The following is a 19898-nucleotide window of genomic DNA, read 5'->3' as shown; positions in this document are numbered from 1 at the left end:
TGGTGTGATTACCTTTATACTTTATGCACAATATTCTTGATTGAATAATGCAAGATTATCTAATGTTAATCCCGCAACGTCGGTAGTTATTTGATATAGACCAATTAAAGTCTACCCCAATTCAAATTATTTTATTTACTTATTTTTATACTAACAATTTATTACTCGTCTTTTATTCAATTTCTAGCTACACAATCACTTCCATCTATTATGGTGAAGGAATTTCTAAAGATGCTATATGCTACACTATACTGGGTCGGCAAAATCCAAAATTTCTGGAATTTTGCCAGGATCATCCGGGTGTTGTAGCTTCAGTATTATCTGGAGCTAGTCTTGCTACCAGTACATGCAAGAATCAATTACGATACGATATGTGGGGGTGTTACGGCGTTAATGACAAAATAACGTATTACCAAAAGCGAAGGCTTCCAGGTTAATATCTATTTATAAATTCATATTTTATTTCCTATAATACGGTATAATAACCAGTTGAATTATTGTTCGGATTCAAGAACATGTTGACGCAAAAAGAATTATTTTTTTTTGTTCTATATTAATTGTAGTCATGTTATTGTTTTTAGTTTCCAGCTTTCTTCGTTTACTTTAATTGAATACCCTTTGATAGTTAAGAATAGCAGCTAGTATTTAGGAATTTTAGCTAAAAATCGTTTTAAACAAACATTCAGTATTCTTGAGATTCACATTAAAGCTTACCCTGAATTAGTTGTCTTTACAATTAATAATTAACTAGCTACTTTAAACATATACGTTAACATCCTAGCACATCTATATGGCAGTATCAGACTTAATAGATCTCTAATTTAAGCCATTAATGCTTAAGAAGACAATGTTAAAGTCTTATGATTTAAGAGATTTTTTATGCATAAAACCTGTCGAAAAATGGTCCATATCATATATGTTTTATAAATATTATTTAACAAAGATATCATATAGCAAAGAAAATTGCAGCTTAATTTTATATTTATCTAAGCATGTAAATCTTAAATTTATATCATTATAATCTAACTCGGTAAATGGTGACGTTGTAAATACTCACACAATTATTTATAATAATACTAGTCCATTTCAAGAATAGCATTTTAGAATACTCTTAGTCAGGACCGTCCTTTTCTGAGGATGATCACTGATGGCAAATAAATTATCTTTATTAATTCTTGTTATAAATTATCCCTTCTATTCTATCAAATTGTCCTATTAAATTATTCTTTCTATTCGACAGGTAATCGAGAAACTGCCTATCTGTATGCATTAGCTTCAGCTGCTATTGCCCATACTTTATACCGAGACTGTTCTAAGGGCAAAATTAAAGAATGCTTATGTGATTCTCATCAATCACTTAGAAAGACTGGGGAAGAATGTCTTAGCAATGCTGATTGGAGCCTTAAAATGACTAGAACCTTTACAGATTTGTTCGAATTCAAATCTAAATCGCCAAATGCTAGAACTTTAATGAACTTACATAACAGTCAAATAGGTCGCAAGGTAATTCGAAAACTTTGATCGTAAAATCTAGCTAGCAGCTGCTTAAGTTTGATTGGCATAGTTAAAATTTAATGTACGCGTTAAAGGATCATAAAAGGTTTTATAAACATAAAGAATAATGCTATAATTATAAAATACATGTAATTACAGCATATGCGCGTAGGTACATAATATTATCAGTGGGAATCAGTAATATACTTTTGTAACACTTCATCCATTTTCTCTATTTTGTTAACATATGCTATTAATAAGGAAGGAATATTACAGAAATATGCCTAATTTATTTATTTATTTATTAATCAACTATTATGTAAACTATTTTTTATATAAAGATAACTGCGAAACATATAAAGAAGATGTGTAAATGTCATGGTACATCTACTGCATGTACTTATAACACCTGTTGGAATATCTTGGTTAGTTTCGAAGATATCGGTCAGGATTTATTGAATTTATACCGAAATGCTGCGTATATTACGAAATCAAATAAAGATCATACGCAGTTGAAGTCCAAACTTCGATCTAAATCATTATCAAAGAAACTGGTCTACCTACAGACGTCCGTCAATTATTGTCTAAGTAACCATAAAAAAAGTGGTCCGGGCACCCGCGGACGAGAATGTAAAATGTCCGTTCCTACCAGTGACCCTGGACACTGTAACAATCTATGCTGTGGGCGAGGATTAATAACGAATCTTACTATAACTAACAATAATTGTAAATGTACATATACTTGGTGTTGCCAAATGGTATGCGAAAAGTGTCTCATTACAAGATATAAATATTACTGTAAGTAAGTGAAATATCGGTGTACAATAGCTGTGAACGTATGCAGTTATCGGTTACTTTACGCGAATCTGTGACTCGCTACTAAACTATAAAATTAGGCTTAACTATGTAGTTTGTACTACTAATGCTTGATATATTATCATTACTATGCGGCCTAGCTACAATTATTTACGTGTATATTGTAATTAATCAAACCTTTCCTGCTGTTGCAGGCGAAATAAAAAAATTTAACAAAGCACTTGGTCTCATTTATTGAATAGTACAGAATCTACTCCTACTTTAAATATACTTAACCGTCGATCTTAAGTTTTAAAGTCAACTTTTCATCAAGATTTAACTTCAGATAATGTCTTTATTAACTAATTTAGTTAATCCATTAGAAGTTGTCAGTTATAAATAGAATTATTTATTCACGCTATAATATTTGCTGCGTGGCAGTAAGTCAAATCGTAGACTTTGTAATTAAATATCAAAATATCAAAAATTTAATTTTTACGTGTATCATCAGCCTTCCGTATAATGGTACGGTAAATTACGAAATATGGATACAAAAATTTAGTAGATAAAATTTATATCACTATAATTATAGCTATTCCTTATGGAATACATATTTTTATACCCCCAAAAATATTATATATCCGTACAGATTGAATAAATATCCCAAAGGTTGTGTACTGTGTTTCAAATCAGACAGTTATTAAACATATTACATACATCAGATAATAATTGGTTGTGGAATGTTTATAAATCGGGTTCTGGCATTGCGTAAATCTAGCTCGTGGTCACATTTCTGCAATCCCTAATCATTATTAGCATCATTAAAGTTGGAGGATAGAATTTTAATGATCGATATTAGACATTAATAGCATGAGAATGTCGGCTCACGGCTTGGTTTAATTCATTCAGCCACTGTTTCTTGTCGTGTTCGTCATTGACTTGAAGTAGATACTGCAACCTCTTAGAACTTGTATTGCTAACACGAATAAAATTCTTGCCTATCAATAGGCGTAAGATAAATTAATATTTTAATACTTTACTACTATATAAATAATTATGCATTTCTAAAAATTAAATTTAGCATCAACGCACTAAACAATACCTGCTCTTCCACCGGAAAGAGCATCCTTAAACGATCCCCTCAAGGAATTGGTTCGAATATTTTCGTCAGGTACATCTTCTACTGCCAGAGAAGCGACTGGTATTGGCTGAAGATATCATTAACGTAGCAAATTTGATAAGCATTTGCATTAACAAGATTATGAAAGTACAGTAAGATGATAAAATATCCAGCATAGTAAACAAAATTCATAAAACAGTCAGCATTACATGTCGGTGAACTTGATACATAAAAACTTCATTTCTTGTAGCTTGTCGACAGAGTACCAGCACTTTTTCAAATAGAAATATATGTAGTTTCTGTGATATAGAGTAAGCAAGCCTAGTCAGATCTCAAATTTACTTATAATTTCTAAGCAAAAAGAGCCAAAATTAAACTATAGAAATAAGGCAGGAAAATTTAAATAAACTGCGAATGTATTACCGTTCCTGCTTTATTTTTAACAATGCCACTGCATAGCAACAACCGTGATTCATCAATTAGTGGGATATGCTATTTCAGGCACAGCAAACAAGCAACGTTACTCAACTGCAAGAAATAGCCAGTAAACGCCTACACATCGATTACGTAATAATCTTTAACTAGTATATACAACTATTGCAGATTAACATACCTGATCATCAGTCACATAGAAGAGTTTACTCTGGATAAAGGAACACTATACCGAATGAATATTACACATATTACAAAAGTTCAAAGCAAGGCAACATCGTCGGATTAGACCTGTGGCAATTACCTTAGCCATTCCAGCTTTAATATCGACTTTCGACACGAAATTTTCAATAGAGGAAGTCTGAAAGTCCAAATGAGTTATTTAGTAATTTTATAACTCAGTGACGTATAGCAGGAACGTATTAAATATTACCGCATTTAGAAGGTAACTATAGTCAGGATGCTCAGTTGATGTCTATTCGAATGATGAAAGAGTCACGATTATTTTCTTAATAGGCGATACATATTATTTGCCATTAAAAGCCAACTTTCGCATTAAAATAGTTTACTAAATATGCCTATGATTCTGATCATATTCCTTTAGCAAGATAAAAATTTACCAATTTTGTAATATTCTTAAGCAGAAGGGAGTATTTCATCAATCTGCTGCGAGGTTTATCTAAGAATGCACAGTTTTAATAACGTGTAATTAAGTTAACAAGTACAAGAGTGGACTACAACAATATTGTCCTGAACCTAAAAAGTCCCAAACGTCTAACTTGCGGCTAAATGGAGATTGTTTACACCTCTGGATAAATTTAAAGAAACAAAAGTTCAAGTAATTTTGAAAACAAAGCAATTGAGACAGTAGAGGATATCTCCTGTACCTCTAGAAAATCAGCAACTTGTTTGTCGCGCCTTTTTTCTTCTAAGGCTAACTTGGCCGTAAACAGATTGGCACAGTAATCAAGATATGGAAGCAGCTTAGGAAACTAAAAATATATAGTACAATTATGACAACATTCTTACATCATGATGAATCTCGAAATATTTATTTACAAGTTAATTTTGACATACAGTAAATCGATAGTCATTGGTTAACATACCCAAACAATTAATGTCGTCCCTATAGAATTTACAGAGCCGTTAGCTTGCTGTAGTTCCATAATCTTCTGAACTAGATCTTTGTATAACATGTTAACAATTTAATTGGACATTATATCATGAATATAGTAGCGCAACAGTGAATTAATACAAAGTAGAAAAGTAGAAATTACCTTCATGTAATGGAGTAATCTCATGAATGTTACCAAATATTTCTTGCAATTCATTAGGTTTCAGGATTTTGAGCGTATGCATTGGATTATAATATACCTATGCAAGCAATAAAGTAACATTGAGAGCAATTATTGAGTTAGATTTGCGATTCAAATAATGAAAACAAAATGGTATTGTATTTTCATTTTTCCGTAAACTAGTAACCATACTGCTACATGCCTCTTTTAAAGTTTTGAGATCCTGCACAAGTTCAACTTCACCGCTATACAATTCGTAAATTGCTTCCTGACGCATGATCTGAATCTTGCTCATTTGGTTTGATAAATTACTCTCAGCAAAGTCGAGCCACCTCTAATTTATATTGAAGAATATTATCAGTTTTAGATTGAGTACAAAAAAGCAGTACATTAACGATCATACTTCAGCGAGAACAAATCTACAGTATGCTAATTATACTATTATGAATGCTACTTAATATCATGCTTAAACAGAACCTACTTTGCTAGCTTTAGGTTTTGTTGGCGTAGGTAAAGGAGATGGCCCTTGATACTTCCAAGCAGTAGAAAATCGGCGCTGCATGGTTTTTGGCCTAGACGGTTTTGGAGTTACTGATCTCTAAATAAGTAAATATATGCAGATACTATATATCCGTACTATAAAGCGTATACTTATAATTTACGTTAATTGTAACAGTGTTTTTAACACATTTAATGACACAAAAATGGGTAGTGAATGAAAGGATGTTTGAGAAAATATGACTTAATAACGTGTGAGTGCATATCAGTAGCAAGAAAAATACTCACATGTAATGCTTGACTAACTCGTCTTACAGGTTTTGCAGGAGACAACATACTGCTTATACGAGACAGAGGACGATGCCGTTTGCAGCTAGAAAAAGTATCCTAAATATCGGTTAAAAATATGTAATATCGATAATGAATAACGCTTTAATTGTGTTAATTTGTGTTATAAATCTAAATTTGTAACGCGAAAAAGCAAATATGTCATAGAAACTACATATTCTGAGTCTAGTGTCAGGTTTTTTTCTGACATCTACCTACAGTACGATTCTAAATACTGACGATCTCCTATCGTCAGGAGAAACAGTAACACTACTAGTCTCTTTTAGACAAACTGAACCTAAACTTTATTGAGAAATCAGCCATTTAAAGTAAAGAAAATTTACATAAACATTAATTATCAGTTTATAGATAATGTTATACAACAATGCAGTTATCTGTTAAAAATAATATAATTTTTAATATAAACGCATTCCTAGATAACTTATCTTATGGAAACTATGTTACGACAGCTATACAAAAGCTACTCCGTAACAATGTTATATCACTATAATAACTTATACGTATAGTGTAACCATGCTACAACATAGTATACATATATTCAAGTAGGCAAAAGCATACACAAGCGCTAGTATTTTTATCTAAAAATGAGAATTCAAGAATTACTATACCGTAGGCGGTGATAAATCTTGAGCAGATAATTTTCGCTTTAATCCATATTTCTAAAGAGTGATTATTTGTTAAACAACCAGATTAATAATTTGTAAGCAGTAGATAATTAATTGCAAGAAATGATACAGTCCAGTGATCATTAATGATGATCATAGGACTGTAGCTTTGAGAAAAATGATTGAGCTAGTGTATTCTTATCTCTCAAACTACGCTGTAAAATATAATGTCGATTACTACTGATTATATTGTAATTATATATCACCTGCCGACGTTTTGAATACTTAACTATTACAAACGTAGCGTGCAAAATATATTTTACCGTAGTTCACACTTTGAGTTTATTTTAGATGCGATAATAGTGGTTGAAGATCATAAAAATCTATCAATTTCCGAGAGAATAAGCAGTAGCTTACAACGGTACTTCTCTTATTACAACTTTGAATCTCTGTCACGAAAGGTCGTAGTAATTTAATTTATAGAGTACAGTAGGTTAACTATGTTGTGTTGTCCTACTTGCGCTCATGCAATATTTTAATTAATTAATGATATACTTATTATTAGTCTTAAAGTATAAACGCAACGGCAATTACTGGATACAAGTGCAACTAGTTGCAGCCATATACTTGTATGTTGTACAGGTTCAATTGCAAAGTCTGTAACTGTAAACAAAATGCGCATACAACAATATTTAGCAATGGACAATCATAAGCGTCACATTACAATTTGACGGTTTCTCTCAAAAGAATGCTCGAGAAGGAATACAGATTTATATCTAGAGAGATAGTAAAAATACTCTATTAAACCGAACTTAGCATATAGCTCTGAGTGCAAGCTTCTTTGATGTACTATCAATCTACAATAGGATAATTTCTTATTGTGCGTTTGACCTAGAATTATCGTGAACACATTGAAAATCTATCGAAGTATATTGTAAATATACTACAGCAACAAAGTTGACTCTTGCTTTAGGCGAACAAAACTGCAGTGTACAAACCGTTTGGTTATCTACCAGAATCAAACTAGTCAGCGCAGAAACCCTTGACGAGTAGTTTGTATTCAAGGATTCTATAAACTAAGCATTTTTCCGAGTAGCAAAAAAGTACATTGATGCTAACCAGAATCATGACATCGTCTTCTTATTATCTAGTTCTATTGTAATTTAACTGAGTATCTTTTAAAATTAAAGGCTACTATGCTTTATGCAATGGTACTTAAATTGGCAGTAATATAAAGTGCTGACGACATAAATTATCCATCTATCGATAGCTTTATAGATTCCATCTACAAATTATAAAACATGGGTGTTCATTCTCACCGGTATTGTCGTTTGCGCTGACTTATCAGGGGTTTTGGCAGTAAAGCTACAAAAATGCAATTCAAAAGTAGAAATTTAGTAATATGCCTGATTTAAGTATTGTCTATTGAAGTATAATCGAGTTAATATCTTGACACCAATTTATAATGCGCTCCATTACGTTATCATTGAATCTACAGTAGCATCATGATGACAATATTTAGTGTACGTAGATCCAAAAATTCAATCTGCTAGATGTGTTATACCATAGCATCGTTTTATCGTTACAACAGTAAGTGCTATAAATTATCTTATTTTATTACTGATAGGCGATCATGGTTAACGCTATGTAACATCATATTAAGAGTTACTTGTCCCTGTTAATAATACAAATTCAGTCTGTACCGCTCTGTGCCAAGATAACTATCAGCATAATTACCCTGCTAATAAAGCTCTTTCCTTCATCCTCAATCTATTTCTACAATCTTTGTGAGTCACGATATAGTATTACAGTCATTATCATTTGATTTTTAAAATACAGTAGCGCCATTATAGTCGTATCCTTTTTTTTCATATTGATTACAAAAATTGAATGTGGTTGATATTTTAAGTCCTGTTTTGTAACGTATACTATCTAGCATCCAGTAAGCGTGATGAGGGAGCATCTTCCTTTAGGTAATTAAAATTAATTCAATACGATCTGATGATGATCTCAAAAGGAGTTTTGGATTGTGTTACCATATGCTGCCATTTCATACAGTAGCATGGTTATGGATGATCGAGACACACGTAATGTTGGTAAAGAATCCTAGTCCATGTTAGGTCAATACCATAATGGGGAATACTGACTATGCGTCGACTTAAAATGGAATGTAAATGATGTTGAAACATCGTTAAAACACTATGTTACCATCCCTTTTCATAGAAACAAGCAATAAAGTAGCAATACTTGGGAATATCCTATCCTACTTGGCGACGATTACGAGTACTGTAGAATCTTTTTACTTAATTAACTGCCACATTGTATCCTTGAAAATTGTCCAAAATAAGAAACCAATTTACTGACCAACGACCGTTCCCTACTGTATCATCTACATGTATAGAAGGAAATCCAGTACTATACTTGCACTGTATGTAATCTTTGTAACTTTTACTGTATTCCAAACTAATAGAAGCGTTGACATTAAGCTTGAGTCATGTTTTCACAATATTTTACTCGATGCCAGGTGAAAACGGCGGTGGTCTTAATTGGATTAATTTAAAATTAATTAATTCATGATCATTACTCGATCATGGTCTAATGGCAGTATCCAATTTTGATCGTACTATAGTGTGTGCATGTCTCTTCGTTCTATTACATCAAGTTCGAATTTGATTTCATGCACCAATGTCTCTTCATTCTACTGTATCAAAGTCTAGTTGTATCTCAGGTAGTTAACTTAATGACATCAAGTATTTCTAATTGTTGATAGATTTAATTCATGTACTGTCAAGAAAAATAGCAAGATATCGAGGCCAATTTTGCAAGCAAGAATCATCTTCCTCCAACTCCTGAAGACAGTCCATGCAATCATCTACAAGTACAAGTAAGAAGGTTTACCTGAAATTAAAATTTTCCTTCATGGCAGTCTTTGCTACCATTGGCGATTGAAGTAACTTGGATCTTGTGCGAGTCATTGGGATGTTGAAGGTATTGGATAAATTATTCTGATTGAGAGACATGTTGAATGCAACTGGATGACTTTTCAAGCGCACTACTACTGCATTCACCGTGGATTGAGTAAGATTGACTTTTAAAAGAACCACCGCACAAGCTGTCTAATCTACTTGCTTTGGCTTGGTATTTTCTTACTTTATTTTTTAGGGGAAGAAAGTTGGAAAAGGGATCCCATCGACGAGTGGAAATGCCAGTTAAAGCAGCAATCGAGAAAGGAGGAGTGACCGCAAAACTACCAAGCGATCATAATACAATTCATTAATTTAAAATCTTGGATGATATTATTGCTGTTATTACTATTAAGATTATTTTGAATTTGATCGGTTTCAGGCAGCAGCCAATAGAAAGAGCCCGTTGCCATGGGGTATTGAGCCTGCGTGATGACATTTACCGTTTCAGTCCAGGTCCGTAGCATGACCTGTATCAAGGCTGAGGGTGAAGAAACGGACCGTACTGGACCGTAGGTGGTCTGGTGCTTTTCATTCGTACTGGACTATACTGGACTGTAGGTGGTCTAGTGCCTTTAAATCAACGGTCATGCTTGGACAGGTGTACTGTACTAGCGTGGTGTAGAGGCACGGACTGCCATCACGGATGGACCGGACAACTACTGTAGTAGTACGCGAGGATGGCTAGACTATGATTAGAAGAAGACCTTTGTCATGGAAAAAGGATAACTTTACGTAGCAGAATCGGTGCAGTGTACACTGTACAGTTGTATCAGAAAATTTCTGCACAGTACAGTCGAGTGCAGTACTGCTGTAGGCCAGTACGAGTGCAAATTGTGTAGAAGAATCGATCTAGACCATACAGTAGAGTAAAGTTATTTTTTCTCAACACGATGATTTACACAGAGTAGGCTGCGCTAAGCTAGCTAGACCTGAGACCGGTTCCATACCTTTATGATCGATATCACTGCTAACGTTCACCTGTACGAGTGAAGCCTTTAATGAGAGAATGCCAATGCTACAGTACATACAACTTGTACTGTAAATTCATCGGTGACAAACAGACTGTACAGTACAGTACGTACTGTTCTTTCTACAGTACACTATACTGTAGGGTATGTACTGTAGAGGACGAGCCGCACGGCAATGGACTACAGTCTAAACGTGTACGTCTGTAAAGTAAAATTGTAGCAGTTGGGACTAGTCCGGACCAGCAGAGAAAGGCCGTACAGTACGCTACCACAACGGTGTCATGGTCAACAGACTCCAAGTGGTCTGGTACTGTAAAGGCTCACTGCTTGTAGTGTACTGACTGAAAAAAGAAAGCCATTTCGTCTTTTCCAGTACTCTACAGTCTCTACTGTTAACCTTCAGCACTACAAGAGAGCGACGGACGGTGGACGCTTGACTGGTAGTCTTTCAGTACTGGAAAATGACCAACAAACATGGTCGGCCTCCCCTGATTAGGAGCAAAACATTCGCTTGCTTCCTATCCTTGAATATTAAAGTAGAAGTAACAAATTGGCATGGAATAGAGCGTAGTTTTCATTCATTGAATAGATAGCTAGAATACTGTTGGATCGCATCGATAGCATTGGATAATACAGTATTAGCTTGATGTCCTGTTGTTTCGCCGACAGAGATACTTTCATGCAATCATTCATTCAATCACTGTTATCAATAACACGGACTACTGGATGGGCCCAAAAAGGGAGATGAAAGTACATTCAAAAGTCCGTGCAGTAGTAATAAGCAAATAAGAAGACGATGGAGAGTTCTGCTAAAAATAAATAGGAGCTAGCTTGTCAACGTATTATTTTCTTAAAAAGGAACTACAGTACTGCCGAATGATGCACATTAGAGACCTTCGATGATGTGTCAATTCTGATTATTCTTGCATTCTACAGTATTCTAAATCAAGACTTGATGAGAAATTTCCGATCATAGCATTGGATTAAATTAAGCGTTTTAAATTAGTAGACTGTATATGTCTGAATGTTAATTATAAATTCTATGCTTAGTTAATTTCTGAAAGGTTATCCCATTTCACAAACCTTTCGTTGCTACTGTACGGTAGAATTCTCTGGAAATGAAAGCACCAGTGTGCCTTCTTGCCGCTTTGCCTTTTTGATACTTGTACTGTAACATAGCAGTAGCTTGGATTACCAAAACTGTCTAAAACATACTGTACATACTGTACAGTCATTCCTGTGGTGTTATACAGGATGCATGGCTAGATGGGAAAATTACGGTGGCTCACATTGTGAGCCACCGTAGAAAATAATAGCTTGAAAATATCGATATTGGCTAACGCTTCTAGATTAGATGATGTACTGTATTTCCATGAAATTATAACCACTTTAGCACACTAGCTAAAATGACTGATCGTTGACACTAATGATATAGAATGATGAATCATGACGGTGCATGTTGCTGTATTGAATACGTTACGTTATGTCTACGTGCTACTGTCAGTGAAATCAATTGGTCTGCTTTCTAGGGAACTTATATATTAAGTGCTATGGTGACTTTTATTTCTACATCTCTAACATGAGGAGCACAGATTGATAAGAACTGCTATAAAAGTGGTGCTCAAGCGGTAAAGCATAGCGGGGTGAATGGAAATACTGGGCATCACAATCGACTGGTAGACGAGCAATGGTCCATTAGTCCTATTAATAATCTTGGCCATTCCGCTATTTTGTCAAAGCATGTAAACCACAGTTCAGTGATTCAGAGAGCCATGCTGCAGTCTACAGCAGAATAAGCTTATATAAATCATTTTTTATAACTATTCTATCAGTACTTTACTAACAATGACTGCAGTATTATAATTATTGGTCAGGACGATATTGCAATCAACTGCACTAATTTGGCTAAAGCTACAGTTTATGTTCAAGATCACTGCGGTAATAACAGTAAGTTAACTCCAATCTTATCATAAATCAAAAGCCAACTATTAATACCGGTATCAACATTTTTATTCAATTGATAGCAAGTATTATTCTTATGAAAATCGAGCAATAAAACTTGGTAGTATTTTATATTTTAAAACAGATAAACATAACAGTAATTGTTGATATACTGTGTATAATTACATTAAACTGTCAGTATAATAAAGAAATTTGACTTGTATTGAGATCACAATATGGTACATAAACTAATCGAACCTAATACGGCGCAAAATAAAATCCTACATTCTTCGTTTAAAAGGCGTTCGAATGGCAGTTGTTTGACTGCAACGACTTATCTTTTGACAATTACGATCTTTAAGATTTTCATAAATCCTTAATTTAGCACGATCAGGGTAAAACTGTATTATCATAAGAACTTGATCAATGGTGGTACGAACTACAATACAGGTTATAATTTCCTAGGTCTGTACAAATATATACCCTAATTACAAATAACAAAGCCAATAGAATTGGAGTAAACTTATTTCTGCTAACCTAAATATAGTGGAAATCAACGTAGTCAATGCAAGTAAATTGTCCAAGAAATTTTTAAATGATATCGGCGTATACAGCCTCAAGATGATAACTAACTGATTGATCCGAAAATTTATATCAATTTCTCTAATCCCGTATTACTGCGTCATCCGTACGAAAGATAGCCTGAGTTTACTGACATTACCAATAGTCTGCAAGCCTCGACAGTTCTATAGCGTGTATAAATCGTGACGGCTATCATAATCTGATTTAAGATTGGTTATCCGGATATGTTGTATATGCACTCACTAGTACAGTACACGATATAAACATACACATATACACATTCACTTCACATTTGCAAACATGGCGTAACAGTGGAAGAACGTCATGTCATGCAAAACTAAGACAGATAGATATCTTCATTAAATTGCTGATGTGGACTTTGATCATCATCCATAGACGTCAAGCTACTCCTACGGCTACTACCAGCTATACTAACGCTAACTGAAGTTATAATAGGATCATCACCAACGTCCATTAGTTCATCCCTAGTTGAAGCTGTAGTTGATGAGAAAGCTTGCGAAGTGTGCGTAGTGGGCTGCATTATTTCCGGCAAAATACCAGTACTTAATATGGACTGTACAGATGCGCTACTGGTAATATTTTCAGTTGTTGTATCCGACGTTAAAGGAGTGGTTGGAATTCCATGTGCTCTTGCATGCATTTCCAATTCCTAACATACATCATGCCATAAAAACGTTCATAAATTATAGTTGATCGATAAACAATAGGCTAAGAATTGAAAAAATTCACCTGTATCCTTAATAATAATCTCTTATTTGTAGCTTCTAATTGATGCTGTTTTTCTTCTAGTTGCCGTAATCTAACAATTTCCCTTTGAAGCTTTTTAACGTAATCCACAGTCGCCTTGAGAATAATTCCTTTATTTGTTTTCATGTCCCTACAGAAAGTATTTAAATAAGTGATTGTTGACATATCATTAGCTGAATGATGCATATCCCTTCTGTTGTGTAGTCCAGGTTATAAAGAATTGGATTCTTACGCGTCCTGCTTCGGAAGTAGAGCACCTAACTCTTTTATTCGATCATTTATATTAAATCTTCTCCTTCTTTCAACTGTGTCCACATAAAATGCAATATCAGGGTTAACAATGAGTTGGCAAAATATCGCATTCATTAATTACCAGAATTCTATGTTGTAGTTTATATAAGAACTTATGTCTTACAACTTACTTAGGTTGTGGTTGTCTTTCTTTTGTCTATCTTTCAAAACTTTCTCAATAAAGTTCGATGCAACTGTATTTAGAGCATCATGAGAAAGATTAATAATCAAAGTACATTTTTCACGATCACTGCAGCAGCGATTTAAGAATGTCACAAAATTTAGAGAGATAAAGAGATCAAAGGGCGCTACCCAAGAAATATTATCCAAGAGTAGAAGTAATCAAAGGACACTCTCACCTTCAGGTTCTTGCTTTACATGTACATCAGGTGGACAGGAGTAGGACACATTTTGTGTTAGCTTTGCATTTTAAAGTAAAACGACGCATATTAGGCCTACTATCCAATACTAATAGAAAAGAGATCTGTTGACATTTTCATTAATTAAAAATAGAACATTTTTTACCGAAGGGGCATTAACGTTGTCAAATGAGCCATCAAAGAAGTTGCATGATTCCTGTAACTGTACAGATGATGCCAAATAAATTGTTATCCACAATCAATATACTGTATATTAGAGAGCTTAACAAACAAACAACTGGAGAACTTACTGTCGCAGATAACGGAACAGATGGTGAATTTATACTAGATTCCAAGCTATCCATTGTATTAATACAGTATAACAAAACAGAAAAGACTTTCTTTAAGATAAAGTATGTCAACTTGACATGGAAATAGATATTCGCATTAGTAGGTATACCCGATAAATATGCACACAAAATTTACCTGATCAGGTCTTCTAAAGCCATGTCGTCTACCTATTATGATCAAAAATACCCAGTTCAGAATTTACAAAATCTAACTAGATATTTGTGAATTTTTTTTAAATCTTGGTTTTACAAGCAATTACTTAACAAATTGGTTTGAGTACTTCTAGAGAACAAATTTACTACAGAGTCAATAAAATCTGATACTAATAGATACGATTGATAAATAAAGCAAAATGACTATGCACTTAGTTGTGATTGTAATCAACGTTTGCATACCTCTTGATCAACATTTAATTTTGATCCATCGGAAAAGCACGAAGACATATCGGCATCTTTATCCTCCGGAATATCGCCTATAATTCTATTACCGGTAGATCCGGCATAAGTCGATGATAAACCCAAATTAGCTGGCTGATGTTGTGTCTTGTTGAGCTTGCCCACATGAAAGTCTATAGGCTTATCCAGCTTCGATTTCATCTACAAATTTACAAATTTTTTTCAACTCTTCATGACAACGAATCACGGATTACGATAGAAGGTTTATACACATATCAAACAATAAGAAGCTACTCTATTTATGTAGGTACAACTGTTGATATCACTATTATACGTTTTGCATATCTTTTTACCGTATATAATTCGCTAGGTAAAGACGACGATGTCATCAAACTGGCATTCACTACACCGTCTTCCTGCCCCATTGCTTTCCTATGGCTGCCACTGGCGTAGCGTTGGAGCTGTCTAACATCTAATGAACCTTTCTGAAGTCGTTGGAGTTCTTTCGTTTGCTGTTGTCGGGCATGCTCGCGTTGAAGTTCTTGTTTTAATGCGATACGTCCTGTCGTGGGCGATTTACCAAATCCGCCAGATCGAAAGCTGCAAAAATACGGAATGTTAAATCGAATTCCATTAACTGCTAGCTTTATCTCTACAACTATGTTTACATTATGTAGCAATCACGGATGCAAATAGACGACATAAGAAAATAAATGGGCAGTTTGTGTAAGTCTTACACAGGGTGAAGTAATCCCTTACTATCGTGTAAGACTTTTAAGCCACTGTTTATGCACCATTTACACTACAAGCCTGAATATACTCTCTCCACTGATTACAGGGATGAGCATAACATGGCTTTCAAGCAATATTGTAACCTATTGAAGTACATATGAGGAAGTAAGAGCGATTGTCAACATTTTAATTGGCATTCTTTAGAACCATGAGCAGATAACACAAGTAGCATAGTGCAGTATGAATGGATTCAAATCCGAGGGCTACTGAATTTCTATAATAGAGTCTAACGGTTAATAAAGTCTACGAATAGGTTCCAATAGGAAGTGCCACGAAATCAGATTACATAGTGACACATTTAAAGCGGATGATTTTAATGGTTTAAAGAAGGCTTGGTATTGATTGATGCGTCAAAGTAGACTATAACCCTTCACATCGGTTGCAGGGTGTAGACATGATGATTCTGCTGATTACCACCTAGTAAAATGGGAGACTGAAGTAATCGTACCTGCCCGCGTTGTTTAGACAGTTGAAAAGGAGAACAGCCTTGTCAAATTATCATGTCAAATAAAGGTACGGCTACAACCGTCATGAGCAATTCGTTTCTTCCTGTGTTTGGAAAAGAACCTTGTACAGTATAGTGAACTATTTCTGTGTTTAGAAAAGAACCTTGTACAGTACAGTGACTTAATGATTGTGATTCTAAGTAACGTTCTTCGATCAACGTTTGAGCCAACGATTATCAATTATCAGTATACATTGTACATACTCGTCAATAGTGGAAATAGATGATTGATTTGTACGCCACCAATCAAAGTCAAATAAATAAAATTATGTAAAATTGTACAGCAGCTCTTCATCAATATAAAGCAGTTAGTGCACATTTTTGGGAGAAGGTAAACAATACCTACCTTCCACCTCCTCTATGGTTACTCGACTTACGCTATATCAGTAGCTGTTGTACTATGGAACAAAATAGCGATTATGTCCATTATTATACTGGTCATTATTAAGGAGGAAAAAGATTGATTTTGGGGATCCATGATTATTCAAGAGGTAAATACTTGTGTGTAATAAGTTACCAGCATGTATACCATTGCGGTATAAAAGTGAAGTATAGCTAGTAGAGATTGTAACATTGATTTATGAATTCATTGAAGACCAGCGATTTGAAGCATGGAGAAAATGGCCATCGCTATGATTTCAACTAGACTGGACGAAATTGAATACAACACTGCATACAAGTTTGCCAATATGGTAAGTATGTACCTTGGTATCGTGATAGCTAATGATCAGTCCACTGCCTAGACGGAACTGTCCATGATCATCGGCTGGAATAGTCCAGTGCCTAGACGAATCATTGACTACCATGTAAAATCTGGACATAAAGAGTCTATTGTAAGCTTTTATCGACAATTGTCCAAAGCTGAATTCCATCTACGTCGATAGTCTGCAGTGGAAGTAAACGAAAATGCATTGCCTATCAGACGTCCTTGTCAAATGAATGTTAACGAGCGGCAATACTATCAAATTTGTAAGATCACGTCTGATCAGCCATTGATGCAATCGTGGCATGATCACCATGAAAATGGTTGCTTTGATTAGTTTATTTGTAAGATACCAAGGTTCAATTGACTTGCAAGAGTCGCACAAATATATTATCTCTTCACTTGTATGCAGGACTGTCCATGTCACGGCGTTGATCGTATCTGTCGTACTGACACACAACAACAACTATCATGGAGGAAGAAAGTAGAGGGATGAAAGAAAAGGGAGTACAGTATGATTGGGCTGCCTGTTGTCGATTGTGTACCTATCCAGTATATCGGATCTACAAGATCGACGAGTAGTGTCCGATTTACACTAGGACATGTATCACAATCGCTATACAGGTCCATGTTATGAGTACCTCTAGGTTGTATAACCACTGATCAATCGAGTACTGCCATTCGCAAAGGATGCAGCGAAAAGGTGAATCAATCAATACCTTGTGGGTGTTTCTGCATTTTGATATTGAAATCATGCAAATGACCATCGTGGCACAAAAGTCACTTTAATATCATCGTCTTACAGTGAGAGCCTAGTCAACATCGATCAATGGCGCTATACTGTATTCTAGTGTACATACTTTTGTAATGGCCGACTCTTCATTCTATAAGAACCATCGCCTATGTAGTTTTCTAATTTGGCAGCGGATTGTGCCGATATTGGCTGCGGCTTGTGTCGGGCTTGATGATGCTGGCGATCGTCAGCAACATTGACGTCAACACCAGCATCCGATGTTGAATCCATCTTGTTTTGGGGGGGGGGGGGGGTTTTGCAATTCCTGACTGCTGACTAGGTCCAATTCAATCAGAATATTGGTGTAATAATCAAAGTGAAGGCGTTGATGTCCAATACTACGCAATCAAGCGATGGAGAAGGCAAAACTGCCCTGCAAAAATCATCCAAGTGGAGTCAAGCGCAACGACCGCTGCTGGTTTAGTGCATCAACATTCAACGTCTTTCTCTACTACTGAGTTATATAGTATTGCGCTACTTGTCTTGTACAGTACAACAGTATGGCGATGGCAATAGCGTCCTTTCGTCGCTCTTTCTACCCCCCTTCCCCGGTGGGTATTTCTGACCAGGGTGAGTGGCCCAGTCAACTTGGCCTACAGTGCAAGTCCTTTGACTCCTGGATATGGCGGTGACGCAATTGTGCCTACAGTACTGTACGCTTCAAGCGGAAAGCGTACCGGTATGGTTGAAACACCAGCATCGATTGCGTCACGCAACGTCACGTGAGTCCCACGAAGGAGCCGTGGGACAGTGTTCAGTACAGTAAAGCAAAATGGACTACTGTACTGTACGACTGCATACTACAGTACTGTACAGTACATACTGTACTGTAGAGTTCATTATCAAATTAGGCTACGGTGCGGATCGGCATCGTACCGTACAGTACTGGACCCAAACGGTACTAAATGGTACCGATGCGATACCAACGATACTACAGACTACAGTTAGTGTATGATCACCAGGTCATCCGGTGTTCCGTCTGTACGTACAATCCAGTCGTTAAAGGGATGATTATTTTTGTCTCTTTAACTTGAGTGGTCTACTGTACATCAATCAATTAATTCTAACAATTATTACGGACCTTCAGGCTCTCGCACTGTACCATGGACTGCTAAAAATAACTATCTAGTCATTATGAATTCTATAGTAGCTGTTATCACGTAGTTAAGATATTTAGCGTGCACATGATTTTACTCCTCGATGATATCGAATGGAATCCACCCTAATCCGATATCGACACTATTCTACAGTACATGCTGTACACTGGTAAGTACTGTACTGTACTGTACAGTACTGTACTGTACACTGTACAGTACTGTAATAATGTACTGTAGAATACCGTTCTGTACTGTACTGTATAGAGGTAAAAAAACCGCTATGGTACAGTACTGAACAAGTGAACATTCAATAGTGGCTGAGCTGATCACCCTCAGACAGATGGACTCTATCGATTTCTTACCAAATAAGGTCCGCAGTATGGAAAAATACTGACTTAGTATGGATCTTCTTGTCTACAGTACTTTCTAAATGACTGGTACAGTGGTACTCATTGAAATAGAACATCAACGATCTTCTATAACTGTTTGCAAGCAGAATTGAGTAAAAGGCAATAAGATTCCACATCATATTACGTCGTTGAGAAACAATCAGTTCATTTTAAATCGACCGATTACATACTCAAGTACTGTCATAATGAAGTGTTAGAGCTGAAAAGATCTATCCTTCCATCTGTGATTCCACTTGATCCAAACTTGCTCATCCAGTAGTCAACGACTATTGGAAAAAATACACTAGCTTTAGTGCAGGTTCAACGTCTGTCTGTCCGAAGAGGTTTCCAGTCCAGGGATTCTTTCTAGTACAGTACTGTACTGTACTGTATACTGTAGTACTGTACAGT

At 35.4% G+C, this 19898-nt stretch overlaps 3 protein-coding genes across 3 annotated transcripts; 1 reads left to right on the top strand and 2 right to left on the bottom strand.

Moving 5' to 3' along the window:
• Window positions 1-236: 236 nt before the first annotated feature.
• TRIADDRAFT_30370 (uncharacterized protein) lies at window positions 237-2300 on the top strand (the record flags this gene model as incomplete). The annotated part of the gene is made up of 4 exons (XM_002116071.1): window positions 237-406; window positions 564-580; window positions 1241-1503; window positions 1836-2300. Coding segments are annotated over 4 exons (915 nt in total), but the record flags the coding sequence as incomplete, so codon positions are not given.
• Window positions 2301-3144: 844 nt separating this feature from the next.
• TRIADDRAFT_30458 (uncharacterized protein) lies at window positions 3145-5431 on the bottom strand (the record flags this gene model as incomplete). Its single annotated transcript, XM_002115980.1, has 13 exons — window positions 3145-3287; window positions 3404-3497; window positions 3619-3708; window positions 3833-3901; window positions 4023-4067; window positions 4146-4202; window positions 4275-4316; window positions 4462-4520; window positions 4598-4649; window positions 4729-4833; window positions 4948-5024; window positions 5119-5215; window positions 5324-5431. The coding sequence occupies 13 exons, from the start codon at window positions 5429-5431 to the stop codon at window positions 3145-3147; spliced, it is 1038 nt and encodes a 345-aa protein (XP_002116016.1).
• A 7312-nt stretch (window positions 5432-12743) lies between these two features.
• On the bottom strand, window positions 12744-18232 carry TRIADDRAFT_60032 (uncharacterized protein; the record flags this gene model as incomplete). The annotated part of the gene is made up of 13 exons (XM_002115979.1): window positions 12744-12863; window positions 12946-12999; window positions 13481-13714; window positions 13795-13942; window positions 14045-14117; window positions 14235-14297; window positions 14463-14523; window positions 14629-14685; window positions 14774-14819; window positions 14949-14980; window positions 15209-15409; window positions 15562-15808; window positions 18069-18232. The coding sequence occupies 13 exons, from the start codon at window positions 18230-18232 to the stop codon at window positions 12744-12746; spliced, it is 1500 nt and encodes a 499-aa protein (XP_002116015.1).
• Between the last annotated feature and the right edge of the window lie 1666 nt (window positions 18233-19898).

This window comes from Trichoplax adhaerens, genomic scaffold (assembly GCF_000150275.1).
Source record: "Trichoplax adhaerens TRIADscaffold_13 genomic scaffold, whole genome shotgun sequence".
In the NCBI taxonomy this organism is placed as follows: domain Eukaryota; kingdom Metazoa; phylum Placozoa; class Uniplacotomia; order Trichoplacea; family Trichoplacidae; genus Trichoplax; species Trichoplax adhaerens.
The sequence above is the reverse complement of the archived record's forward strand: the minus strand, read 5'-3'. Positions and strand labels throughout refer to the sequence as shown.